This window comes from Oculina patagonica, chromosome 4 (genome assembly GCF_052425735.1).
Source record: "Oculina patagonica isolate OP01 chromosome 4, crgOcupat, whole genome shotgun sequence".
Taxonomy (NCBI): Eukaryota; Metazoa; Cnidaria; class Anthozoa; order Scleractinia; family Oculinidae; genus Oculina; species Oculina patagonica.
The window spans coordinates 18,716,318-18,743,577 of record NC_135761.1 but is presented as its reverse complement, the minus strand read 5'-3'; the positions used below and the strand labels follow the sequence as shown (position 1 = coordinate 18,743,577).

The 27,260-nt window shown below is 36.7% G+C and overlaps 2 protein-coding genes across 2 annotated transcripts; one reads left to right on the top strand and one right to left on the bottom strand.

The window, feature by feature from the left end:
• Nucleotides 1–7,211: 7,211 nt before the first annotated feature.
• LOC144651887 (collagen triple helix repeat-containing protein 1-like) lies at nucleotides 7,212–14,855 on the top strand. The gene is made up of 4 exons (XM_078511945.1): nucleotides 7,212–7,559; nucleotides 8,739–8,834; nucleotides 9,592–9,906; nucleotides 14,350–14,855. Exons 2-4 carry the CDS (start codon nucleotides 8,748–8,750, stop codon nucleotides 14,701–14,703), a joined length of 756 nt encoding a protein of 251 aa, XP_078368071.1. The 5' UTR covers nucleotides 7,212–7,559; nucleotides 8,739–8,747; the 3' UTR covers nucleotides 14,704–14,855.
• A 2,834-nt stretch (nucleotides 14,856–17,689) lies between these two features.
• LOC144651679 (short transient receptor potential channel 4-associated protein-like) lies at nucleotides 17,690–27,260 on the bottom strand. Its single transcript, XM_078511628.1, has 27 exons — nucleotides 27,001–27,260; nucleotides 26,772–26,903; nucleotides 26,395–26,523; nucleotides 25,354–25,420; nucleotides 24,996–25,057; nucleotides 24,620–24,705; nucleotides 24,360–24,427; nucleotides 24,043–24,153; nucleotides 23,628–23,693; nucleotides 23,196–23,258; nucleotides 22,966–23,049; nucleotides 22,736–22,797; nucleotides 22,483–22,548; nucleotides 22,225–22,313; nucleotides 22,000–22,048; nucleotides 21,817–21,875; nucleotides 21,654–21,709; nucleotides 21,371–21,416; nucleotides 21,124–21,207; nucleotides 20,919–21,009; nucleotides 20,632–20,769; nucleotides 20,342–20,450; nucleotides 19,985–20,094; nucleotides 19,774–19,854; nucleotides 19,536–19,594; nucleotides 19,261–19,327; nucleotides 17,690–18,777 (listed from the first exon to the last, which is right to left on the bottom strand). The coding sequence occupies exons 1-27, from the start codon at nucleotides 27,085–27,087 to the stop codon at nucleotides 18,661–18,663; spliced, it is 2,238 nt and encodes a 745-aa protein (XP_078367754.1). The 5' UTR covers nucleotides 27,088–27,260; the 3' UTR covers nucleotides 17,690–18,660.

The following is a 27,260-nucleotide window of genomic DNA, read 5'->3' as shown; positions in this document are numbered from 1 at the left end:
CTTACGCCCTTTTTGACTTGGGACGAGCACATAAAAAAGATATAATTTAACCTTGACTCGTGATTTTCTTAAAACACACTCTATAAGAACAACGCTTCCGTTCTCTAAAACACTTTGCCTGTTTACTTGCCTCAATTTGAAAATTCCATTTCCCATTGGATGAGTAAAAAGAATTTGTACAACATTTCATTTAGATGACGTCATTAAAATCATGCAATAAATTATTTCAATTCAAGGATTTTGGCTTCTACGTCTCACAGACTATTTGTAGCCCTAAATTTATATAAAAGAAGAAGACACAGTAGATTCATTAGATGGCTTTGAAATTAACCAAAGAAAATTGTGAACTACACATGCGATAAAGATAAGTTCAATACTTAACTGAAAAAAAAAAAAAAAAAAAAAAACCATCTTTATTATTTACTACACATGCGATGTTTAAAATAGTTGAGGCTAACTATAAACGTTTTTGTGATCGCAAAAATTATAAACTGGAAAACGTAAAGTTAATAGTTTCCATGAGGTAGTTAAGTTTTAGGGTTATCGTTAATTCTTACTATTATGAAGGGCTTTCTCTTGCATTTTCGTGACTTGAAATGCATACATTTCAGAGAGGAAATGCTTTGCGCATGCGATCTCGGCTCAAGGGAGTCTAGCTAGAGGTCCGTCTAGGCTCCATCGTGACCGGGTATTATCTCCAGCATCATCTCAAACCATAGACTGTCCACAGCCCTCTATTTTTTCGTGTTTTTTCGATCGATGAGCGCGCGGTGAGAACGGCGAGAGAACTGGACGCCAGCGCAAAACGGAAGAAGCAAGGGGGTGGGGGGCGAGGAGCGAAAAAAATAGAGGGGCTGTAGACATCTTTGGAAATATTGAATTTCCCGTTTCTCCAGAAACGGAAAATTCCCATTGGTTGAGAGGCGGCAAAAGTGTCATCGCCATAACAACGGCCGATCATGATTGCTTGCAGGCGGCGTCTTGCGGTTTGCTCGAGTTGTCATCATTGTTGACATGCTGTGATTTGTGATGAATCGATTATTGGAACGCTCGTTTGAGAAATTTCCAAACGTTTCGTCGCGCAAAGACGAGCAGAAAGAGGCTGTTCGTCACCTTTGTTCGAAGGACGTAGTTGGAATTTTACCGACTGGCTTCGGAAAAGCCTTATCTACCAGCTGTACTGATGCTACGGGAAACAACTGCAAGAAGATGGGAATGTTGTTGTTCTTGTTGTTTCGCCGCTAAAAAGCATAGCCATAGCTTTTGCGGCATAACTTTTGGCGAATCACTTGGCCGGCATAACTTTTGCCTCGCCGAGGACGTGTGAGGCGAACGTGACATTCTTTTGAATCGCTCGTCACGATCAAATTGCCTTGTCGTTGGAGATTCTACGCGCTAGAGATTTCTTTATAAATTCGACATTGCTTGCTGCAAGTCTAGCTTAGCTTTATATGCACAAGATGAACAACACAGTACTTGAAAAAAATTCGTCTTCTTGCACTTCAATTCCCAAGTTTTGCCGTAAAACACCTTTGCGTTTTGGCTCGACAAATAAATTATCCGTAGAGATGTACGATGTCTTGCCGAAGTTCCCCAAGTGAATCGCGAATGAGCACCCGCGTATTCTGCAAAAATCGGAGGGACCGTTTATTTCGGCTTTCTGCCTCTTTTTGCAGGTTTTTTGGGGGTTTAGAAGTCATCTCAGACGACATCCTCAACACCGAAATAAAAACTCACCCGTTGTTAGTTTTGTAAACTGTTGCTTAGTCAATTAAACAAGAAAGGTAATTGAAAGGTCAAGAGGCGGAGTTGTAAATTACAAGGCGATGACAAGGGGAGGAGTCTAATACTTCCACTTTTATTCAAAGATGTCTACAGCCTCTCTATTTTTCTTTTGCTCGCTTCGCTCGCTTCCCACCCCCTCCCTCCGCACGCTCGCGCTTCGCGCTCGCTTCCTTTTGCTTCTTTGCGTTGAAAAATCGAGAGGCTGTGGACAGTCTACTCAAACCAGCATGTGAATTACAATGTTTAGACAAAACACGAAACTTCTTGCGTGTCTTGGTTTATATAAAAATACGAATAGACGTCCACTGAAGACACATAAGACTGCAGTATTTATACCGATCAAAATGGCCCCTTAGCGGTTCAACAAAGCTGAAAAAGGAACTTTGCGCGATAAGCTTCTAAATTGTAGCACAACTGTTGCGCAACTACATCAACAGACTTAAATATTTCCTTTCAGTCTTTTTACTTGTTATTTCACGCTACAAACAATACCATTCAAACCATAGAGTGTGGCATATCAACCGGTTGAAGAGGGTAATAGCCCGGGGCCTGAGCTGTGCCACTTATTCCCTTCTACACGCTGTTTATGGCTATGATACCACTACACCTACACAGTTATATGGGATTGGAAAAGGATCAGATACTTCGCGAGTTGAGCAATGCATGATTCAGCCTTCAAGGAGACTGCATTCATCTTCACCAATGAGAAAAAAACGTTGAAGGTGACCATCAGGCCAAAAAAAAAAACTCAGCTTCATCCAAACTCACGCATAAAAAACCAAAACTCAAAACTGTGAACTCCATGGCAAAGTTCTGGAATGTCAGTTAGAGAATCTAACAAAAGTACATTCTCGTCCCCATAGCCCTAAAATGACACTTATCCACTGGACTAACACAGGATTTCCAGTCCTAGATTCTAGGACTTCCGGTCTTCATGTATGCAGTCACGACGTTTCAAAAGAATGTATGAGAGAGTCGCTACGTTTTCGACTTCCGTTTAGGAATTCTTTGTTCCAAACAGCCAATAAAAAAAATTCGAATTAATTCAAAAATCCTATGTCCCCAGAGCCCTCCGTTTTCTCGTGCCCAGCCGGCTAAGAGAAACGAAAGGGCTATGGGGACGAGAATGACAAAAGTAGGGTTTTTAAATAAGTACTTCTGTACTTTTCATATTTTGACCCTGACTCATTGTTTTCTTGAAGCACACCCTTAGAACAACGCTTCGATTTAAAAAATTCCTCTTCCCAGTGGATAAGAAAAAAATAATTTGTTCAATAATTTATTTAGATGATATCATCAAAATCATGCAGTAAATTCTTTTAATTCAAAGATTTTGGCTTCTACGTTTTAGAAACTTTTTTCTAGCCCCAAATTTGTTTAAGAAGAAGACACATTTGATTCATTAGACAATACACCAGACAATCCTTTAGGAGGAAAAACGTTGCTTCTGGCGAAAGAGCCTTGTGCTGCCTGTCTGGATGTCGACCTGGTGAAGGTTTAGAAGCGCTGCGTTTCAGGCGTTTTTGTGAGAAGGCAGCAGCCAACATTATCGATATCTAGGCCCAAGACTCTGGAGCAAGTTAGCAAATGGAGAAAGATCGGCCTTCAGTCTCAAGCAGTTCAAGATCCAGATACGCAGGCTTGATGTAAGTATATCTTAGATGGATGTAGTGTAGTTTACAATTCAGAATTCTAATTTTTCTTACAGGATTTTTATATATATCATTGTAGATTTCCTTTCAGAGTTTATTTATTATGTATTTCGATTTTATGTTCATTTTATAATTAGATAGTTTTAGTTTGGTATCCTCTATTAGCAGTTGGAATTCCCCAGTTCTTTTTTCTTTATTTTTATCAACAACACTACACTACAAGTTAATTGTGCCGGATATGGAAACGCTAACGCCGCCACAGGCTGGCAGTCAGTGTCCCGGATCTTTGTTGAAGAAGTTCCTAAACCTTAGGCTTAGCCAGAGGAAACTTCCTTTCCTGCATAAACTATGATAAGTAACTTAGTTAATTAATGGGTGGTTAGTCTGATTACTGGGTGTAATTGTTTCACATTTGCAGCTGTTTTTAAATAAAAAGCAGGAAGATTGACAACTTGAAAAAATGGTTGCTTTAAGGACTTTCTTTTTCTATTTGTTTGCTTCTTCTTCTAGTTATTTCTTTTCTTATACGAATGCCGGCTCTAGAAAGCGATGCAATGTGGTGCAGCGGTGCAAAAGAGCCTTAACTCCGTAGTGAAGCTACAGTGTTGTTTTGAAAAGTCAACTCACACCAGCAGTACTACCGAGAGAATCCGTTACAAAAAGACTGAGGTTCTTAAATAAGCTCTTCCCTTATTAACCTGGGACGACGAGGTAAAAAGATATCTTGGACCTTTTACTCGCGATACGTTCTTTTCCAAAACACATTCTGAGAATACCGCCTTCGTGTTTAAAACCACTTCGCCAGTTTATTTGTGATGTGAAACTCACGTCCATACCTTCCAATTCGAATTTTTTGCTGAATTTGATTTGGTATCCCACATCAATGCTCCCGATCTGAACGGTTAACGTTTTGAGAGAAGTGGAAAAGCCACGAACCATGCGGCCCACACTGCTGGAACAAATGATCATTTGGAGGTGGGGGTGGGGAGCTTTTGGTCCGAGTAAAGCCAGACAAGCTACCTGCTTTCCAAATGTTTCCGCTCTTCTCGTCTGTAAAGAGCATTCCACGTTAACAGATCATAAAGTCGATGTTTTAAAAGTGCCCTTTTGAACGTTTTTAGCAAGTCACGACGAATAATAGATTTGTATACACTTTCTGAACTAACTAAATGACTGTTGCCGTTAATCAAACTCTACCGTCATATATGTAAAACTCGTTTGGTGACCAAACGAACGGAATTCTTCATTTCATTGAACAAATGATATATATGACCGCCTACACAAACTTAAACAAGGAACATAAACATCGAATGAAGGTGAGCTTTTTTGGGTCTCTTTGTGCCCACCGTGAAATGAACAGTAAATTAAGGCTGTAGACATAGGCGTACGGGCACCTTCGGACCTGGGGGGCGGAGGCCTTATTGCCCGAAAAAAAAAATAGCATGGGTTGAAAGCCGAATAAAGAGGCAAATAAAATGGACAACAAAACGTGCATTGAAGTAGTTGTGTACAAACCTTGCCTGCTTGCTTAAAGGAAACGATAGTTCTTTAATTAATTTCGCGGCGTTGCCCGAAAGTGTCAATGCACTGAATCCTTTTTTTTCGGAAATATCTTATTTATTCACTCTAGTTCAGCAAAAATTAAGTATTTTGGGGGAGCCACTTTACGTCGTTTTTCCCCCGCTTGGAAGTTTAACAAAAGAGTGTGAGACATTCAGGGATGGATGGGTTAAACATTTCGTTGAAAGTTTTGTTAAAACATTTGAGTCAAAAGCATTAGCCTCGTCACATTTTGAACCGTATCGCAGCTCTGTTTCAAGGTCTTGCACTAAATCCACCGTGCGCAAACGCTCAAGCTATGGAAACGTTGATTACAACAGAATCAAACTGAGGGGTCACGCAGAATTTGCGAGAAAAATCGAACATGATTATAGCAATTTGTGAGAGGAAACGAAAGCAGATGAAAGAGAAATTTAGAATTTTGAACCACAACGTTCGTTATATTTCCAACACTTTTTCTGTTGATGTTGTTTATTCGTTTTGAACGTAATTTTGAGATTTTTTGGCTTATTTTCTATTTTTTCTCTAGGCTTGCTGCCCGAATTCTGAGTATTTTGCCCGAAACATTTCGGCACTGGGGGGGCTGCAGCCCCCCTCGCCCCCCCGCCTCGTACGCCTATGGCTGTAGACGGAATTAAGTGAACCGTTTACCCAATGTTTCCAAGTTACAATACTACCCACCTTCTCGGCCCCCCAAAAATTATAGTCACCCTGTTTGACAATCTGCCAGAAATGTACTCGGGGGTCAACCTCTCCAGAGTTTAATCAGTTTAAGTAATAAGCACGGCAATTTCTTAACTATTGACAGAAGTGCTCAGGTTATCTCAAACGAAAAGGTAGGTGTGTAATTGTAAAGGGGCAATGTCACGTAATCCTTGGTCAATTAAATTTTAAAATGTATAAAATTCAAAGAGAAAAGAAACATCAAAATTGTTTAGCTCGAAGAAAGGTTGCTACGGATCAGCTACCAACAACGAACTTATGAAAAAAATAATGTTCTCTCTTAGGCCTAATTTTAAGACAAAGTCATTCACTCACTCTCACTTAATCCTCTTCGTGCCCTTGGGCACATAAGGCCGACAAAGGGAGACAAAGTAAATAATTATTAAATTACAGTGGAACCCCGATATAACGATATTCCCGATATATAAACGATGAGAATTTAGCGGACCGAGCGTAAAATCCTCCCGATATAACGATATTATCAGTTCAGTCACAATTTATTTGCAAAACATCGAATTTAATGCAATAATATTACAGTTATTGAGTGATCTCTAACGTTTCTGTAAACAGCTTTGTACGATGATATACGGAAATGATACTGTGTACTTACCCTCTTTATCAAAATTGTTCTCCTTATCCTCCTTTATATGTAGTAAAAAAAATACTTGTTAGGTTTACCCCGATATAACGATATTTTCGGTTATTTTTCTCCCATATCGTTATATCGGGAGTTTCGATATAACGATACCTCGATATAACGATATAATTTTACTGCTCCCTTGGCATGTCGTTATATCGGGGTTCCACTGTAGTGATGAACAACTACCAATCATCTTGAAGTTTAAAATTAGTCAATAAAATCCAACGTTTTAGTTTACAGTCGCGTTCTGACAAGAACCTGGCAAGAATGAACAAGCTCTTAACCCCTAAGGGACGGAGGGAGAGGGGGGTTTTTCTACAAAATCTCCACCGAGTTAAACGTTTTTGCTTCATACATTTATTTATTACGTCGAACCAAACGCAACTATACATATTTCGAAATAAGAGACTCTGTAATATTATTATGTGCAAAGAAACATTCAATTTGCCTTCTTCCTGAGAAGTAAAAAAATTATAAACCTCATAATTTTGTCCATTATCGGCTGGAAAGCATAGTAAACACGGGAAAATAGTACGAAATAGTGGATACAACGAGTCAATTACAACTATCACAACAATACCGACCTCTGCGAACTTCGTTGCCATTTCTTTTAGCGTCTCTACCGGGATACACGAGTAGTTTCGCTCCTCAATGACCTTGTTGTCTTCCCAACCGTCGCCATTTTGATCAATGGACTCTTCCTACTCGCAAAGTCACTGCTTACTCGACAAATCGCGAGGCTCTTTTCTTGTGAAATTTACATGCAAAAGCTAAAATGATGCCATGTTCGTCGATAAATGTCAAACTTCCCGTTCACAAAACGACCATCTCCACCTATTCTGCCGAAGAAATTCTCCCTAAACACACTTGGACGCCATATTTAAAAGGAACAACACATAGACGGGAAAAAAATCACGAAAAATCGAAGATTACGAGTACGAAAGAGCTGTTTTCGCAAAAAGCAGCCATTTTGTTTCAACCAGCGGTTTAACCATCGAAAGTGTCTACTTCATGTATCATACCCCAAAAATATCCAAGAAAACGAAGTGATGTAATTTTCTACGGCTGTGGCCGTAGTTCGTCCCCTAGGGGTTAAAAGCAGGAAAATATCTTGCTTCACATCACGTTCAACTCTTCAGATCATTTGTGCGGCGACTAGAGACGTACGATACACCCTTAGCAGTTAAAGACAACAAATTGTAAGTATTTATTTTCTTTTTTGGTTAAGCCTCGATAAGCCAGCAGTCAAAATAATTCTTCTTTTGCTGTAATTGACGTCGGTCTCAATTACCCAAGTTCAGTTGCAGACTTGGTTATTCATATAGCAGGATATATATTTTAACAAGAGAAGCGATGTTTACATTGGTTTTACATTGGGTTTTTATGGTGTTTACCCGCAAATGCTAGTTTTTACTATTGGTTCAGTTCTAGAAGCCAGTATTTTACTCTCTTTTCGTATTCTCCAAATGAGTGGTACAAATTAAATTGCTTCTGCATTATCATTCTAAACTGACTGTTTGTTGAAGTATTGAAGTAATTTTTTTCTTGTCGACGTTAGCCATGTCCTCGCAATGCTGGCAAAGGAAATCTTAAATCTAAGGTTTATCTAGCAGGTTAAGGTTCATCGTTTCTTCTGTCTGATATGCTTCTCTTCTTTAATACACCAGTCGGCGTAAAACATGTACAAGCTTCCAACGTAACCAATGTATTTGCTACTAAACATTGACCCCAGTGGTGTCAGTTTATATTTAATGGCACCTTGTGCATGAACAAGAACGAGGTCTTCATTTTTTTCTCCAAATATGTTTTATCCTCTCGTTCAATAGTTGCTTGTTAACGGCGTGAGTAACCTTGTGATCAATGATAAAAAATTTCGATTTCTAGAATCCTTGACATTTGGCATTAGTTTTGTAATCAAAGAAGGTTATTTCCGGACAAATAAAACTTGTTCCAGCCTGCACCTAGTATATGTAAGTTAGCCCAGAACTTAGCAGTGAGACCTTGGCGCTGTAAGCTCTTCTGCGTTTAAAAGTCATTCAGCCTCCTTTTTCAGCATTCATTTGGGTTTTGGTTTTTGCGTCAAACAATAATGCCTTCTACACTTTACACCCAGGCCCTCCTAATAAATACGCTTTCAGTTTAGCATAAGGAACCTTCATTATTTAGCGGGTGGGGGTGGGGTTTTTATAGACAGTCCCTGTAATACGCAATATTTTCCCTCTTGAACAAATCTATAATTTTTCACCCTACCGACGCAACGTAATGATTACTATTAATAAATGTGACATGATAGCAAGTGGGGTCAACTGAACCAAATAAATGATAGGGTCGAGTTGATAACTGATAACAGCTAATTTATTGCATACTTTTATCCACAGCTCACCACCATGTCAAAGATATTGCTTATTTTGCTGGCTACACTCTGTCTTGCGCCGGGAAAAAGCAACGGCAAGCAAACCGCCGACCAAGCCATGGTATGGTTATGCAACTCATTTACTTTCACTCTTGCATTGCGTCCCGGGGGGGGGGGGGGGGGTGGTGGGTACTCCCATATGTGGCCTATATAGGTATGTGCCGCCCGATAGGGTATGGTTTTTGAGGTTCTCGGTCCTTAAATAGGGTATCATTTTTGCTCCTTTTGGCAATGTGTTCCCGGTGTGATCCTTAGATAGGGTATCTAAATTCTATTAGCTAAAATAAACGCCCAGATAAACGAAAAAAAAGGTATCTTAAAACTGAATTTTCTGTTCAGGTATAAGTAAAGCGATTTTATAAAGATTTGTTTCTTGCCCTGCGCGGTTAGCCGTTATTTGGGTCGTCACGGAACGCTACTCCTCCCCTTGAATAGGGTGTCATTTTTCGGTTTTGGGCCTTAAAAAGCGTATCAATTTTTGCTTTCTTTATCCTTAAATAGGGTCAAGGTTTAAGAACCTTGGCGGCACACCCCTATCCGAAATTTATGGGAGTATCCCTCCGGGGTTGATTTCTATCCCAAATAATGATATTATCCTTCGCTAAATGCTCAACGACAATGTTTTTCAAGGGTAATGTTGCTTGCCACTTATTTTATAACAGTTTAGACCAAAAAACTGCGAAATCCCCGTGACATAGTCCCTTTAAGCAAAACAACGATAAGGGAGAGATTCGTTGCAGCCCTTTAAATTTAATTTCAATGGCCCAAAAAATGCATAGATATCATTCCACCTAACCAAATAGTCATTTTATTCAAAGCCATCTTCCTACTGCTGCGCATGTCAACCTGGCACACATGGCAAGCCTGGTTCCCCAGGGATACCCGGACGGGATGGACGTGATGGTCGTGACGGAAATCAGGGAACCCCAGGAATGACCGGACATGTGGGACCTCCTGGATTGCAAGGACCAAAGGGAGAACCTGGCATCCAGGGACCAAGCGGACAAAAAGGAGAGCGCGAAGAGACTGGAACAAATGCAATCCCTGACACTCCTGGAGCGATGTCTCACAAGAACTGGAAAGAGTGCGCATGGAAAAACGTGAATGACAACAAAGACAACGGTCTGATCAAGGTGGATTTTTTTTGTATGAAACAGTAGAATCCCGCTGACTTGAACTAAGTCCATCTCCCTTGAATTCGACTCCACTTTTCAATCATTTTAACTCGGTTAATTTGAAGTCGGATAACACGAATTCCCCGTCAACTCGAACCAAATTTTGTTTCGCTTGATCAAAATTTACCCCGATAACTCGAATTATGTTTCTTGCAACTCGCCACAGACGCCCATTGAAATATCCCTTAGCTCTTCGATTTCTTGTCATTTAATCGGATTTAAACGCTAAAAACAAGAAGCTTGAGAAGCTTAAAATCGGGCGCTTAATAATTAGCTATCTGTTTTGACTTGAAAGGCAGGGTACAGTACAGTAAAAATCACTGAAAAAACATTCACTTAAACCTATTCAGGCCGGGGGGGAGGCTTTTAAGGCCCGCGCTGACTTTGGACGCTTATAACTTTTTCAAGATTCAACCAAACGCTGCCAAACTTTGCGCGTTTATCTAAAATTTATCTCGCAATAATTTGGTAGGATTAGTTATTGTGCCAGTAACTTGAAATCACCATGGCAACGTCATTTTGACAGGCTTGTTTTTCCAAATTTGAATTTTTCGTGTTTCTATTTAATAATGAAAATCTGGAATGTTTTCAAGATTGCATTATTACTTAATGACATAATGGTCTCAATTTATAAAAATATATTTCGCACAATACAAATAAACGATTGAACTAGACGTCTAGAAAATATAAATTTGTAACACTTAGCAAAGTGCAGCCTTTTCGCAATACTTAATAAAGGCGGGGTTTTTTACCTGAAGACCAATTTTTCCAACGCTTTAGGTGGCTGACGCATTTCAGTATTTTCCAGCCCTTACACTTTAATGGAACAGTATACAACTCCTAATCAGGTAACTACTATTGTCAAGAAAATGATCACAACTTATTGACCAATGATTAGGTATTTGTTTCATACCATTACTGTAATAGCAACTGGTGAAGAATAGTAGTACTGACCCAAAGTATAAGGGCTGGAAACACTGAAAACCATTTCAGCCGCGTTTCAAGGAATCCAAGAAAGCTTTACTTATCCCATATATATTTGTTTTGCAGTATTTTGTTAATTTTTGGACGATTTTGGGGGATGTCTGGGAGGCGATAGTTTTTCTCAAAGGATTAGTAAAATTTAGACAAATAAGAAATATTGGAGATTTAATGTGATTTTAAAATTTGAATTTGAAGTTAAAAATTGGTGGACGGACACCAAACAGTCTCCTGACAACCCGGAGTGCTCTTGCGAGGGGTCAACTGTTCGGAGGTGTTTCCATTCTTTTCTTCAATCCCTTCTTTAAATCTCTTAAAGTTCCATTCAAATTCAGGTAGAACCCCACCTTTTTAAAAGTTTTGTTATTGTGGGAAAAAAACAGAAGTCAAAGGTTGCGTGATATAACCAAGCATGGATTTTAATTCTCCCTCCCTTTCCATCTCCTTAGCCTTTCACCCCCACCTGTCCCTCCCTTTCTACTCTCATTCAATTTAATGTTTGTTTACATTTCCTAACCAATTCAGTATCGTACTAATCTGTGCCAAGCAATCAGATAAGTATACGTAATTGGACTACATGCTGTCCAATTTGGAAATAATTTGATGAAAAAAATTCCGAGGGCAGCCAAAATTGGACGAGGCCGTAGGCCGAGTCCAATTTGGCTGTCAGAGGAATTTTTGGAATCTAATTATTTCCAAATTGGACAAGCATGTAGTCCGGTTACATATTAATTATATAGCTTGTAGTCAGTCAATCCAGCATAAACAATAAACTTATGTCCAGACGGGAAAAGCAATCATCAATAGTAGGCATAACACAGCACATGCAACTCACTCAAAGCATTGTCTTCACAAATCAAACTTAAACAAAACAGTGCAATTTTATTCACCTGAGTTTGCAAAGCTTGCTACAAAGTGAGTGAAAACACTGCATCAATCAATGAAAGTCTTAAACAAACTCAGTGCAAAGTGTCCGAAGAGCGTAACAACTTCTTGAATCTGACAAACTCCTTTCCACTATCTCGTTCGTACTTCATCTCCGTCTTTTCTCTTGGAATTTCAGCAAAAAACGACAAAGAATTGCATCTAGCTCGTGGCTATGAATATCTGACAAATTTCTTGCTTCGCTTTGCTGCACTTACGTCCACCAAAGTTTTGTATCATTTGAGGTGTTTTGCTCTTGGTTTTTGCTTCATAGTGTAGCTAGCTCCTCTTCTGACAACGTAGAAAATTTCTCTTTGTTGTTACTATTGCTGAAAAGCTCAAAAAGAATGGAAAAACGTAGCAAACTTGCCTCTGAATTCCGCCATTGTCGACTAACAATGCGACAAGTTTACAGGGCTGACGCTATGCTTTGTGCTAATTGGCTAATATCCGTCACATGTTGTTTTTTCTTCGATTTGATTGGCTGAGACAAAAGTGTCCAATTTTTCTTAAATTGGACAGTTTGTGCATTTTACCTGAAAGTCTTAATTGAAACTATCCAAATTTAATCCCAAATTGGACAGTTCTCAGAAATTAAGGAAAAATAGCTGCGCTGACAATATAGGATTTACTGACAGCTATATAATTATAACAGAAATTTGCCTTAATTTTGATCTCCCATACCAAGACCTTAGAGTATAAACCGCTAATAAAACAAAACACACTTGATAATAATTCTCTGGGGTTATACACCTTACTAAGGATTTTTACTGATCAACATCGAAAATAAGTTCACAATGGTTTGTTCCCAAAAAGTTTTTTACTGTACAGAGGGTCTGTATATTGACCTGTAACTTGTATACCGTATTGAAAAATTCAGAACGAACCGACTTCTGCCCGCTACCATGATATCATGTTGAAAAATTAGCTCGTTCGAAACCGTAGCAAAATCGTTAGAGACAGACAAGATACAGCCGTATACTGGCAGTCTTTGAAAATCCTGAATTTCGTCAAAATGAGCCAAAATAAAGTTTTAAAATTTCCTTTATCAATATGGTTCTTATCTTTTTATTCAATTCTATGAACTGCTTTTATGCAGTACTGTCCACAAAGATTTCAATTTCCTCAAAGTTTCGGGACAAATGGATACAAAATATTTCGTGCAGAATGTAATTTGATTAAGCGAATGTTTTCACGTCTATAAATACTTTAAGCAGTGAATGAAAAACCGTTTTGTTTTCATCGATGAGAACCACTTTCAAATAGTTAATGCATAAAAAATAACAATCAGATCAGAATACAATAATTATTAATGTAAGGTCTCGCTATTATGTCTCGGCAGAGATACTTCTTTTTTGCAAGTTCAAATGTATGCAAATTTCGTGTGAATTCGATTCCATTGTCTTGTTTACAAACTCTTTCTTAAGAAAGTTGTATTTTCGTGAATAAAACATATTGGCCTGTTTTGTTTTCCTGATCATGTTTGTCTGTGATTTTTACAAAACATGTGGTCTTTTTTTTTTCGGAACTTTAAGTTGTACAAAAATTCCTATTTTGAACACAGATGTCACTTCCGGAATTTCTCATCTAAAATTCAATTGGTATTTAATTATAATTATTCGAAGTTTTCATTTTCAAGTCATCTTTTCATTCGATAGCTTTACTGATCTCGTAAAAAATTCCATTCAAGTTCACACCAATACTGTACATTGCCAATGTTTTGCTGACGTCTTGAGAAGTGTCTTACTAACGTCACTAGTCAAATCTAAAATATATCCAAACCATGTTGTGCAAACATTCTACTCTTTGTGACAGGCGACTTTGACGCCCAACTGTGCGGAAATGAAAATCGACATACTTCTTGCTAAATATATAAAAAATAGTTTTAAAGTGGAGTCCGCCTCAAAAAAATGTACCGCCAGATCACACTGCTATTTGTAGAAACCAGCAAAGCGTCTAGTTTCAAAGTTTCCCACAAAAACATTGCGTGACATGAATGACGTTACCCCTTTTATTTACAAAAATAGCTTCAACTTGTCAAAGCAACTACAGTTTCACAATGGTGATTATTAGTACTTTACCCCTTAAGCTTTTTTCTCTGTCCTCCCGCCGAAGCAAAGAAGAGAACCAGATTGCAGATTAGCCCAAAAGTCGGTCCAGTGTTCCTACAACGATTTACTGTCAAAACTGAAATGAAACCGATTGGCCCAGGCTATCCCCGTCATTTTTAGCCGACAGGAGACTATCGTCTAGGACGACCAAAGGGTAAACTATAAATCGGCCACGCCCGATTAATAATACTACACCAACTTGATTTTAATAAGTGCAACGAACAGATCACGTTTTTGACAGTCATTAATTTCCCGATCATAAGAATACATAATCGTATTGCAGTTTTGGACGAAATAAGTTAAATTTGTACTGTACTGTATACTAAATGAAGTAAGGAACAAGGAACTAAGCACGTTTCTCTCCTCTTGCATACTTTTTGCACAGGACTGTGTGTTTACCAAGAACTTCTCTGACACAGCCCTCCATGTTTACTTTACTGGTACTCTTAGAATCTATAACTGTGACGGGTGCTGCAAACGCTGGTACTTTACTTTCAACGGTGCTGAATGTGCAGCTCCCCTACCAATTGACGGTGTTGTGTTCATGTTGAAAACAAAGGCTCAAAATATTCACCGCGTCAACAATATTGAGGGGCACTGTAACAACATCCACAAAGGCAAGGTGCGCGTGGGATTCTGGGTCGGTAACTGTCCTGGATATGGAAACGTTGACGCCTACACAGGCTGGAATTCAGTGTCCCGGATCTTTGTTGAAGAAGTTCCTAAACCTCAGGCCTAGATCCGAGACAGAACATCCATTCCTGCATAAACGCTTATAATGGGACTCTGATCAATTGGTTATTATTGGATGTGCTTTGCAATTTCAAACAAATTAAATTTGCTGATGTTAAATAAAAGGCAGGAGGATAAATAAAGTTATGGGTTCTTCTCCATTTTTGTTTTTTGTCTGTTTTTTATTCTATGCTTTCTTTTGTGAATCTTTCCTTAAAGAGATACAGTATTTTGTTCACTATATATCTGTCTGGATTTGACAAAACGTGGACTCCGGGATCCGTGCTTGAAGGCCGACTCGGTCGGCCTTCAAGCCATTGCGGCCCGAGAAATTTGAGGGGGGCAACGTCACCGACCCCGTGGGCAGCAAGCTGGGGCCCTGACCTAACAACCCTAGGGAGCCCTGGGTCAGCTGTTGAATTGCAATCCGGCTGGGGGGGTGGCTGAAGTCAGGTTTTTGGCTTGTTTTCTGCAAAGACTTTGCTTTGAAATGTGGTCAGGACTGCTCCTGGCTTTTGGTTTTTGGGGGGCTGGCTCAGAAGCCTTGAGACCTCTGAGAGCTCAGCTGTGACCGGGAATGGGAAGGCTTCCTAGCAGTGCCCCTGGGCTCTCTGAAATCCACAGGGGGAAGGGAGGGGAGGGCTAAGAGAGTTGCTGGCCCCAGGCAGTTCCTGGAGCCTTGTTTTCTTAAATCAGGACAGATATTAAATGCGAAGAAAAGCCGACGAATAGATAACAAATTTATAAAAAATAAAATGCGAGTTGAAAACACAAAAAAATACTACTTGAAAAAATTAGAGATCGAGATTTAACGAAGCAATGTCATGAATTTTAAGGCATTTTATGATGGCAAAAAGTGCATGGATTTTATATTGTGCTTGGATGATCAATACGGGCACGTCTTGCATTTGAACCTCATCTTCAATATTTTGTGGTCGAACGACTCATCTTGAGCTGAAATTTTAAAAACTGGCCAATTTTTCCTCCGTTCCTTTCACAGTTTTAACCACCCTTTTGTGTTTTCGGTTTATAGTTACTTCTTGGTGATTTTTTTGTCTTAGAAAACTACTATTTGCATTATACTGCTCAGCCATTCCACCAAATGTTGTTATCTATTAGTGATTCGGCAAAAAAAAAAACACCTTACGACAACCACGGTGCGTGAAATAAAGAGTTTTACTGAGTAATATGAGTTGCTTTTATCAGCCTGCAGTTCATTGAAGACAAGTTTTGATGTAGATTAGATACAATCATCTTTATTGCGAGCGCACTACTCAGAAAATCTCCCAAAAGCTAAGGTTTTTGAGTTTTGCTCGTTTTTTTTTTTTTCATGATTGCCCTTAAATTCCGGTGGCATTTGAGTTAAGACATATTTCTGCGGTTACAAATATGTTTCCCAATTAGTAAAGAACTAGTTCTCAGACATCGTATTTCGATTGAAACCATGCGCTACAATTTCATTACCAAAACCTTTACGACCCCTTTAAATTTGTCAAGTTTCGTTACCTTATGATAAACTGTATGTCATAAACTGCTGCGCCATTTTCGCACCTGTTTCAAAATTGAAACGAAAACAAAAAAGAGCGGACCTTTCTATGCCCACGAATTTCCAGCGTAGCTAGGTCGCTATTAAAGAGCCAGGCTTTATTAAAATTCGAAAAAAATGTGAAATAATAAATGAAGCAACAATATTATAAAGAAGAGATAAATAACGCGGTTATCAGGGGGCGTAGCCAGTATATTTCTGGGAGGGGGGGGGGAATTGTTTTCAGAATTTCGCACAGCATGAAAACATAACTTTACCGTGGTGTAAAGCTCAAATAAAGCTGGCGTAAATTTGGAATTTATTCAGCTATACGCTGACTTTACATTTTTTTAAAGCTGACCTTTATGCCAGCATTACACTCAAGTTTAAAGATTGCCTAAAGAGACTAAAAATTTTAAGCCAACTTTAAATCACATCTACACATGGTAGCGTAAAGATTGGTTTAACAACCTTTAACAACATTTAATTGATGGTGTAAAGTTGAATAAGCAACTTTAAACCAGATTTAACCACCTGTCATGTCCACGAGCGTACGTTGTCAGAAATATGTTGAAAAACATCGCCAGACTTCACCTTATTAAATCGGCGCAACATCGTTTTCTCGCCATGAATAGCCGGTTGCTCTCAGCTACTCTAAGTTCATAGCGAATAAATTTTCAGTCAGAAAATAAATTCTGCTTCTACTGCTGGAGCGTATTGCGACTCTTATTTCGACCCATACGCGATTTACAAACTTTTCGAATTTGACTTCGCTGAATGAAACAAGACTGACAACAGCGCATGGACTGCACGAAGCCTCGAATTGGCGCATCAGTGCGGGCGCGAAATTTACAGGTTTTCCCTGAAGCGTGAAGGACATCATCAAATTCAAAATAAGTGTGAACAGACGATTATGAACTTCTGGTGTGAATTTTTAATTGAGGTTCTCCCATTTTGTTTTTGTTTTCGAGTTTTTGACTTTGACAACTATTTATACAAGAGAAACTGAACACGACTTGGCCCAGCGTTTTGTAACCAAAGAACATTTAGAAGTCTTAGAACGAAGTTGAAAATCCCTCATTTAAGTGGAATGCTCAACGTCATAATTTACTCAGGTTTTCTTTCATAAACAGAACAGAAATTTATTGTCAAGCTAGATTTCTTTTTGGGCGCTCTGGATATTGATCTCGTCTCGTCAGCACACGTCATGCGTACTGTGGGTGAAAAAGGGATCTCTTTCACATCTCTTTATTTCTCTGTGTATATGTTGTGGTTTATATTTACCTTTGATTAAAACGTTTCAAACCACAGTTAAATTTTCATTTTTCATTGTTTAGTATTCATTATCATAATCTGAAACAACCGGAAATAAAAATCAAATTAATTTTAAAAAAATAAACCAAAGGAAAATTTAAACCACAACATTTATGTTATTTATGTTAGATCAAAATGAACAGTAACACCAATCTATTGTATCAGGAGATATACATTTATTAAAACTGCTTGCTTAATATACAACAAAATAATTCATAAAAATAATTTAATATTTTACAAGTCTAAGATTGTTATAATACATTGCAGTTATGTGGCAATAAATATTAAGAATGCTTTCCTAACTAGATTCATTCATGGCGTAAACCATTTACACAATCAAGACCTATTTTGCTCGGGCTCTGGTAATAACGCCCTATCATTCACTGTTTTAAAGCACCTATATTGCCCAATTTTGTTTTGGTTGTTTTATACCTAAAATGTCCTTAAAAGCATTGAATTACAGCAGTTAAATTGCAGCAAATAATTTTGTGCAATGTTCTTTTTATAACATTAAAAACATAACCACTCGAGCTACTTGCACCATCACAACAGTTACAAATTCTCTTCAAAACTGTTTTACAACTGATTTTGCCCTAACAATCACCTATGAATTTTTTTTTCTAAGAATGTTCTTCTCATGTCATCTGTTATTTTACATGACTATTAATATAATTTTTTCACAAACACTAAGTAAAGTACCTGTTAAAACACTTGCTACAAAGTGTATTAAAACCTTAATATTATTTTTTTTCTGCATTAATAAAATAATGCTCTAAAGCTTCTGCCATCCACAATAATTTATCCAGGAATATGACATGGCAAAAGAACACGTGATCTAGCTATTTGTACTAACCGTCCTAATATTATATTATTTTAATATATCAGTGAATATTCGTCTGTTCTTCAAGGTCTCTATTGTCACTTTCCGGGTCGTTTGTGGCCATAATTATCTTCCCACAATTATAAAAAATCTTAGTCAGAAAGCTACTAGCTTGATGTATATATAATTTCTGGCCACACCATCAAAGTTGGCACGAATCTGCATTATCAAGACCAGCTCGATACTTCCCAGATGACCGAATGAGGCAATGTTTGGTACCGGTCAGATGATTGACAGCTGTCTATTTAACAGTCTCTTGTGCACAGTGAAGGTAAGTAATGAAGAACTGACGTGCTGCATGTTGAATCTGATAGGAGGACGTCGACTACTTGTTTCCAGTGCTCAAAGCTGATGCAAGAACTCTGAAATGTAAAAATTAAGTATGAGTTATTGAATGAGTTAAATAATAAATAATTTATTTTTTATTTAAATTTTGTTATTAGATTAATTACCACGTTAACTAAGGCATGTGTTTAGACATGGGTACACAAATTTAAAGATGACTGAATTTTAATTTTAATTATGTTTTGAAAGTCTGTTTTAAATCCTACTGTGTTTTATGTTCTGTTTTAATATTATTTGTAGATTATTCCAAAGTTTGGGTCCTTAAATAGTGTTGTAAATCCACTGGAAGTTAGGAGCACCGTAGTTAGCATGTGATTACATAGTAATTGTTGTAATGTTTTTTTAATGTCCTTGTGAAAATTTCATAAGTGAGCACTCTGACATAAAGATGCTAAAGCCAATTGTGCAACTGAAATGTAGTTCAGTACAATGAAACGTTTTTTTTTTTTAACCAATCAGCATCCAGTTCGTACTACAAGATGTGATAACAATATCCTCACCTGTTCAAGGGCCGAGCAGTCCTTTCCTCTCTTCAAGTAGTGTGTCTTCCAGAATTCCAACAAAAGTCTAAAACACAAAGAGATACAAATTTAATAACTCTTCAGTTACATTGCCGGTGAAACATAAAGTAATTTTGATGTACTTTTTATTGTCAATGCCAAGTTATTGAAACATTGACGGAAAGAAATCCGAACAATACAGACAGGAGAAATGGAATAAAAAATTATTATTGAGTTTGGGTTTGGACATTAATGAACATCAATATTTTGCTCACCTCAAGTTTGTGAGGATGAATCCTGGATTCTTCTGAATATTCTCTTCTCTGACAAAAGCCTACAAGGAAAGAAACCCAAAAAATTATGGACAAATCCTTTACACAATTCTGTCAATCCTAATAATGACTGAGAACAAGTACATAACTTCCAGAATTCTAATGAGGTACATGAAAGTGTTAAGTAGGCTAAGTTTCAAACAATTAGAGCCAGCTAATAAATTAAATTTTATCCGCTTACCATAAGGTAGGCTGGAAGTCGTCCATGTCTGTGCGCAAACATCAGGAAAACAAGAGTGGTGTTCAGGCAGCTCACATTCTCCTAAAAAAGAGAAGGAAATAAGATGATGAGTACCATTTACCCCCTAATCAAAAACAACAACAACAACAAAAGGACTCCAGCATTTTAGTCAACATTTTTTCCTAATGCTTTTTGCAAAGATGCTACTCACTTGTGTAAGTGTTCCAACTGTGATAGAGTTGATCAGCTTGTACAGAAGGAAGATCATTTGCTCCCAGTTGTTGATAAGAGTACCAAGCTTGCAAGCCTCAGTGGAAAAATCTGTAAATAAAAAAAGGAAACATCATTTACCTACTGTATACTAAATAAGCACTAAAAATAACTATTAACTATTATGATAGGCAAGCAATGCGTGCAGAGAAAAAAAAAATGATACCTAATTTTGATCTTCTTGTGGGAAAATTTTCAGATTAAGATATAATATTCAACAATTTAATTTAGACTGAAAGAGGGAATGAGATCTTATTTGCCTTGCATGCATGAGATGAGAAGATACACAAATTCTTACCTGTGAAGAATGGGCTTGACATAAAGTGTTCTTGAGACAACACCAGACAGCGAATCAACATGTTGGAATCCACCACGTTCGAGGTCAGGATGGACACAAACTTCTCAAACTACAAATCAAACAAGGTAAAATTAGTTACAATCAATATAGACAGAATTTTACAAATGAAAAAAACTGTTTTTTTTTTGTTACAGAAATGTTCAGTTGTTTTATATATCTGCCAGCAATTTATCTCCAGTTGAGCATCACAATAAAGTTAACCACAAAAAGTATTACATCAGTTGGCATACCTGTTTATCACTGATGGCCTGGTCAAATCTCTTGAAGGCAAATGGATTGAACTTCATCAGCTCACCAAGGAGGTCAAAACTGCTCTGGAGAATTTCCTTTGGCTTCAGTTCTTCACTCGTGATGTGATCGACAAGGTGCTATAGGAGAAATGAAAAATTCAGGTTAAAACATGCAGTAAACTACTAAAATGTCAAGATCATGCATTAAAACTTTACAGTAACTGTAATTTAATTATTTATTAATCACATATTAAAAATTTAGAAAAATCAAAATTATTTCAACAAACCTCAAGTAGTCCTCTCTTGATAAGAAACAGCTGATCTCCGACTGATGCTCTCCCGCGAAGAAATCCTTCAATTGCCCTTGAAAGCCAAAACCTTTAAAAGAATGTTTGAACAAAATTAGCTGTTGAACTCTTTATAAATTTGACGACTTTAACCATTTAGCACAAAAAACAGTAAATCCGGATATTATTGCGTTGATGAAATTACCTTAGTGGTGCAGTAGTAGGACATCTAATCAGGGTCTCGAGAATCTTTGTCAGAAGTCCTTTTTCTCCCACACAACAGAGTTTCCTAAAAGAGAAACAAAAATATTAATGACTTGTCTGATAATTTATACGGAACTCCTAACAATAAAAAGCAAAAGTTTCAAGACTGGTACTAGATAGTTAAGAATTAGACTTATGCAAGTGATGAAAAAAAAAAAATAAAAATTACAGAAAATGATAATACAAACCTGTTGGTGTTGGTCAGACTTTCAGGAAGCTCAAGGTCATTTTGAACTGAAACAAAAATAAGAAAAAATTAAATACTGCCACAAATACATCACCAGGTTTATCTTGCAAATGTTTCTGAAATATTTTCTTAGACAAAGTCCAAAAAACAACATTCATTGTGTTGGTAAAGAATCAGCCAATCAGAAACTAAGGCAAATATTCTTTGGGATATTTCCTTAATGTTATAGTCTTCATTTACATACAGTCAAGTAAATCACAATTAAAACTTTTAGTTGCTCTTACCATACAACTCTTGAAGCTCGTCAACTTCTCTGGGAGTTAAAAGGAGATGCTTATTCCTATAAACAGAATAAAGATATTAACATTAGTTAACTGCTAAAATTAACAAATACATTTAAATTCCAATTTAAAAGATCAGTAAGTTAATACAGAGATTATAACTTACTCATGCCGGTCACAAAAGCTGTGAACAAGTCGTAGAAACTGAATCTTTAATGCTGTTTGCTGAAAAAGAAAATTTTAAAGTTAGACTCGAAAGGAAAAAATTCACAGATTGCAGGTTATAAACAACAGTATTTTTTTAATTGATTAAAACCAGTGTTGAAACAACAGCTGTCAAATATCTTACCGGTGTACACTCATGGTCTCCAATCTCTATTTCCATCAAATGTGGATTCCTAAAAAATAAAGAGATTTATTAATTAATTATTAAAATAATAATTAATTCATTATTACTGTTTTCTGCTACCAGCCGTAAGTGAAAACATGTGCAAAATCGTTTAGTCCAAAAGATAAAGATCTCTTTAGTCACCCACAGTAAAATAAAAATTAATTTGATTGTATGCAAGCTTACATTCTTTCTGTTTCATTCAGCCATGACATCTTGTCGAACAGTTGGCACATTCCAGGTATCAATTTTAGATCTGACAGCCTTTTTTGAACCTGTAAAAATCAAGACAATTAAATCATTCAAATATTCAAGCACCTTTTATAAAGTATCACTGATCTAAAAATTCCAAATATTAATTTCAATACAATCTATGATTTGAAATTGATTTTAGTTGAATTGTTCTTTAAATGTATTTCACTTGAAATAAAAAACTTGACTTACAATTAATTTATGCTTTCCCGTCAAGAACAAACAGAGAACATAGAAGACCTCCACTTTGTGCATGACCTGTCAATCAAAAAGCAAATCACAGTTGAGTTACAGTGTACATGTGAAATAGTCCACTAACTAACTTACACATGAATTTTGAGCTTGTCGCACCTCAGCGTGAAAATAAAATTTTCTTACAGTTCTTAGTTGATTTTAATAGCTAGTAGATTTAGAAATTGATGTTGTAAATAGATAATGTAAAAACCTCGTGTATGTGCTTGAATGAAGATTGTAACCTAGGACCCATTGAATCTGATTCATCTAAATCTGCAGAGGAAAAAAAAACAGCAAAGACTTTTATTAGTGAAAGTCTGGCTTATTTGTACACAGAAGAACAACTTCAATTGTAATGTTCAACTAACTTCAGCCCACATCTGGAGTAAAGTCAGCAACTTTATTAGTTGAGAGAAAGTTGAAATATTAAAATTCACATACCCATATCAATCCCTTCTGACATTAGGACATCTTGTAAGAAGGTATGGAAATCAAACATATCAGGAAAATGAGATGATCTCTCAACTGCAAAAAAAGGGAAAGATAATATTTTGGTTAGTATTAATCGTGATCACATAGAATACTAACTGTGAGGATTAGGCAGTTATAGTTAATACACATGAAGTATAAGTCAGAAGTAACAGCAGGAGATTGATGCTTAAAAGTCTTACCCATTGGTTGACAGGCCAGTCTAACAATCCTTGGAAGGAACTCTTTCAATCCTATGAGTGTTGCTATAATAAAAAACAAACATATTGTTTGCAAATTAGAATAATATATAGTAAAATAAAAAAAAAAAAAAAAAAAAAAAAATAAAAAAAAAAAAAAAAAAAAAAAAAAAAAAAAAAAAAAAAAAAAAAAAAAAATAAAAAAACCTATTTAATAAACATTACATAATAATTTTCCAAAAAGTAGAGTGCAAGAGATCAATGATACAGTATGTAGGATCAGAAGAGGGATTATGATTGTGTTTTTTCAGTGTACAAGTGTTCGTAAGTGCCTAAATTAATATATAATTCCACTAGATGTTTATAACAGATTCTGTTTCTGTTGAACTGCAACTGGCAATTATAAAGAAATGGTGCTGGCAACTTAGAAAATACCTTGGTTGTTGTCTGCCACGTCCTTCTGCGACAATCCTTTCTTGTCAACTTCATCTTGGGCGAGTACTATCAACAGTAAAATTTGATATTATAAACATCAGCTAAGTATATATTCAACTGTTTATAAAGAAAAGTTCAATAATTTAATACAAAAATATGATCAGGATAAATATCCAATGATTCCAAGTAACTTTTGATCCTTAATACACTTCCACACTATGTTAAACCCAAAAAAAATCAGCTTAATTGAAAATATTTGGAAAATCTGGCTTGCAATTAGAAAAGCAATGTTTCTCTTTGACTGATTTTTTTTCTTTGACTGATAATAATGACCAAAATCCATTTTCTTCTTAAATAGTTATGATGAATATCCAATCTTTTTAAAGGTGACTAGAAAAAACAAACTACTACTTACAGGTACTTCTTTCCTCAACAGATTCCAAGTCAGAGAGGGAAAATGACAAAACACGACAAAGGTTCGCCAGCTGGTTCTGATCTAAAATGTTCATCAATTTTCTCATATTTGCTGAAAAACAAAAAAAAGACATCATCAGACTCAGTGCTACAGAAAAGCAAAATCAAAGGCAAAACTGATAGAAGTTATTTCTGACATTTAAAACTACTTGACAGAATTGCACAGTTGCATGTTCTGCTAAATCCGATGTTACTGCCTGAATTGTTTTCCTAAATATCACTGGCCCTGAGTACTTTAATGTACATGTAACAACTTACCAATACTGTCAAGGTCTATAAGTTCTTTTCTTGAGCCAAAAAGATCCTCTAACACCACTGACGCATAACTATTTGGAATTCATAAAAAAAGATAAAATTAGTTGCTAGATATGAAAATATAGGATGGCAATATGCAATAATAAGAATACAAATCACCCAAAATGTGCTTGGTATGTTTGTCCAACTCAATAAATTTGCATGTTATCTGAAACATCCCTGGCAAAGGTTTGTTACAATCAAATACAAGGGTTATGACTTACGTAAAGGTTCTCTTTTGCTCTAGAAGTGTGAATAAATGACTAATCAATTCGTTCCTCTTTGCTAATGTAGTGGCAACTCCATCGACCTGCAGGTAAAGGTAAAACAGCAATTAGTATAAAAAAATATAGACCTAAAAAAACCAAACCCAAACAAAAACCGCGACAAAATACGTACGTAATTTTTGTAACAGTTACAGAAAAACTCTGGTTCCAGATCTTTTATGATTTCAGTTCTGAGAATGAAGACAATGTCCAATAGTTGACGAATTTGCTTATTCTTTTCACTAGCCTGCTTTGCAATCTATTGAATATGTAAGGAGAAATTTGATTTTGGTCATGGTACAAAAAAAGCAAACTTTACATAAAGCAGACTTACCACAAGACAGATATTATGGATGAAGTCAAGGCACAAGGACCACAAATTATTTTGCTGTTGCTCTGCAAAGTGAATAATAAAAATAAACATTATACACTGTACTGCATATAACTCATATAAATAATCATCTACTTCCAAGCTCAAAAATATTGATTTCTTCTCACTGACCACATTTACTGTACTCAGTTCATGCATGGCTCTAATATTTTGACATGTGTCAAGACAATTACACAAAAAGTGATAATGGAATTATTGCTGATCTTAGCATCTTTGTTCACCTAGAACATAAATACCATTTCTACACAACTTGCTGTTAAAACTGTTGTTTTGAGAATCAATATACTTTTACTATACTTACTTGTTGGTCTAATCTTGCAAGACTTGAAACCATACATAACAGGATAAAAGAGGACTTGTAACACAATCTAACAAAATAAAAAGTATGCACATCTATTAAAATACAATACACCTCGAGCTAAAGTTATATAACAAAGCTAATTTATTACAAAAGTATAAGTAATTACTGCTACTTTATAAGTATGGATCAGATCAAACAGAAGTTGACAAAAGTTAAATCACCAACAACATTGTCAAGTTTATAGGGCATCAACAGTGCATATAACTTGCTGTAAAATTTATATCCAGTCAATTAAAGTGAATGCACTTCACTGTACTACAGAAAAAAGGGAAGGGAAATATACACATTTTTTTTAAGTCCAGCCATCAAAACAAAAGGACTATAATACTGCAACAATTACTGTTTTTTCACTGAAATCTCATGTAATGCAATTTGATCCGAACCGGAAGTGTGACCAAGACATTTTGTCTGACCCGTTGACATTTAGCACCTTACTGGAATCAACCAGAAAACCATTTTTTCTGACAAAACAACGATATAAAATGGAAGAAAATGTTTTGAGCCCCTTACAATTTAGGTGCCTAATCTTGCCAAATAAAATATGCAATGACAGGTCGAAGACTGAAATACGAAATAATATATTTTGACATGGAATTAAAATCAGGTGACTGCTATTTGTCAATTTGTTACGTGAAGCAAATACATTTCATGAGCTTAAAATTAATAGACAGCTAAATCCGAAATAAGAAAATCTATAAAGAGGAACTGATTGTGAAATAAAACCCCGCTTTCGAATTACGAATTACGCCAAAAGAAGCTCTAATCGCAGTTTTTGCACCTTCGACCAGACATTACAAACATTTTGAAACGGTGTTGAAATCTATCGGAAACTCTGCGTGTTAATCGACTTCCAAAAGAGTCATAATATTACAACAAAGTAAAACACTAAACCAGCCCATTATTATTGCACAGAAAACACGCTCAAATTAATTGAGTGGTCTTAGCTAGTGATAGAATAAATTCAAATTAACGCACGCTTACCTCGACTCCACCGAATAAATTTAAAACTTGACCCATTCGAAGCCTTTCCTTTGCGAAGAATGGAAGCTCGCTTTCACCGTATAGCATGTTATGCATCGACGACTCCGAGTTGAAGAAATCTAACAGGTCCTAAAACGAAAAGAATATTGATTAGCATGAGAAAGAGAAACGAAGCTGTAGTACCTATTGAACTCGAGCAAACACGTCAAAGCTATTCTTGATAAAACAATTACGCTTGTAATATTCAAAAGTTCGATCTAGATCGAGCTAACGTGAAACAGACAACGTACTCAAGCGATTTAACCGAGTGGCAGATTACATTTCAGTTGCAAACTCGTCGAATATTAAACGGGAGATAGAAATAGTAGCATCAATACCTTTACATATCGGGTACACTTTGTGACGTTAAATCTCTGGTGAGTGCTGTTTCGTTCTAGTTTGGCTAGAAGCAGAGGTATTTCCTTGAACTGCAAACGGCGATCGACGTCTTCGACGAACTCTTGTGGAAGCTAAACGCAAGAACAGAGAACAAATGTCAGCCTTGATGCATGCTTCGAACGCAAAACCGATTAACCTTTCCGGTAATATTTGCAAATCAGCACTTACCATGTTCGTTCTAAGGCATCTTCCAGAGACTTGCGACGAAATGATACTCGCAACCAGGTTTCTAGTTCCAGAACTTCTTTTCGCCATCGTAAATCAACAACAAGGTAGTGAAAATCGCGCTACTAACTATGAACAACACTGGAGAATCACGAGGTCGTAATCTGTCGAGAGCTTGTTTCGATCGAGATCTAAACTCGGTATAAAGTTTTAGACGGCAGCCATTTTCTTCTTATATATCTTGCGCGGTTCTCAAAGGCGAG

What these genes read in the sequence shown, in the direction of transcription:
- LOC144651887 (XM_078511945.1), top strand. Translation starts at nt 8,748, where the DNA reads ATGTCAAAGATATTGCTTATTTTGCTGGCTACACTCTGTCTTGCGCCG. An exon ending in AAACCGCCGACCAAGCCATG is followed by an intron (nt 8,835 to 9,591) that starts GTATGGTTATGC and finishes TTTTATTCAAAG; the next exon opens with CCATCTTCCTACTGCTGCGC. An exon ending in AAGACAACGGTCTGATCAAG is followed by an intron (nt 9,907 to 14,349) that starts GTGGATTTTTTT and finishes CTTTTTGCACAG; the next exon opens with GACTGTGTGTTTACCAAGAA.
- LOC144651679 (XM_078511628.1), bottom strand. Translation starts at nt 27,087, where the DNA reads ATGGCGAAAAGAAGTTCTGGAACTAGAAACCTGGTTGCGAGTATCATT. An exon ending in CTGAATGAAACAGAAAGAAT is followed by an intron (nt 22,049 to 22,224) that starts GTAAGCTTGCAT and finishes TTTATTTTTTAG; the next exon opens with GAATCCACATTTGATGGAAA. An exon ending in GACTTCCAGCCTACCTTATG is followed by an intron (nt 19,595 to 19,773) that starts GTAAGCGGATAA and finishes CTTTCCTTGTAG; the next exon opens with GCTTTTGTCAGAGAAGAGAA.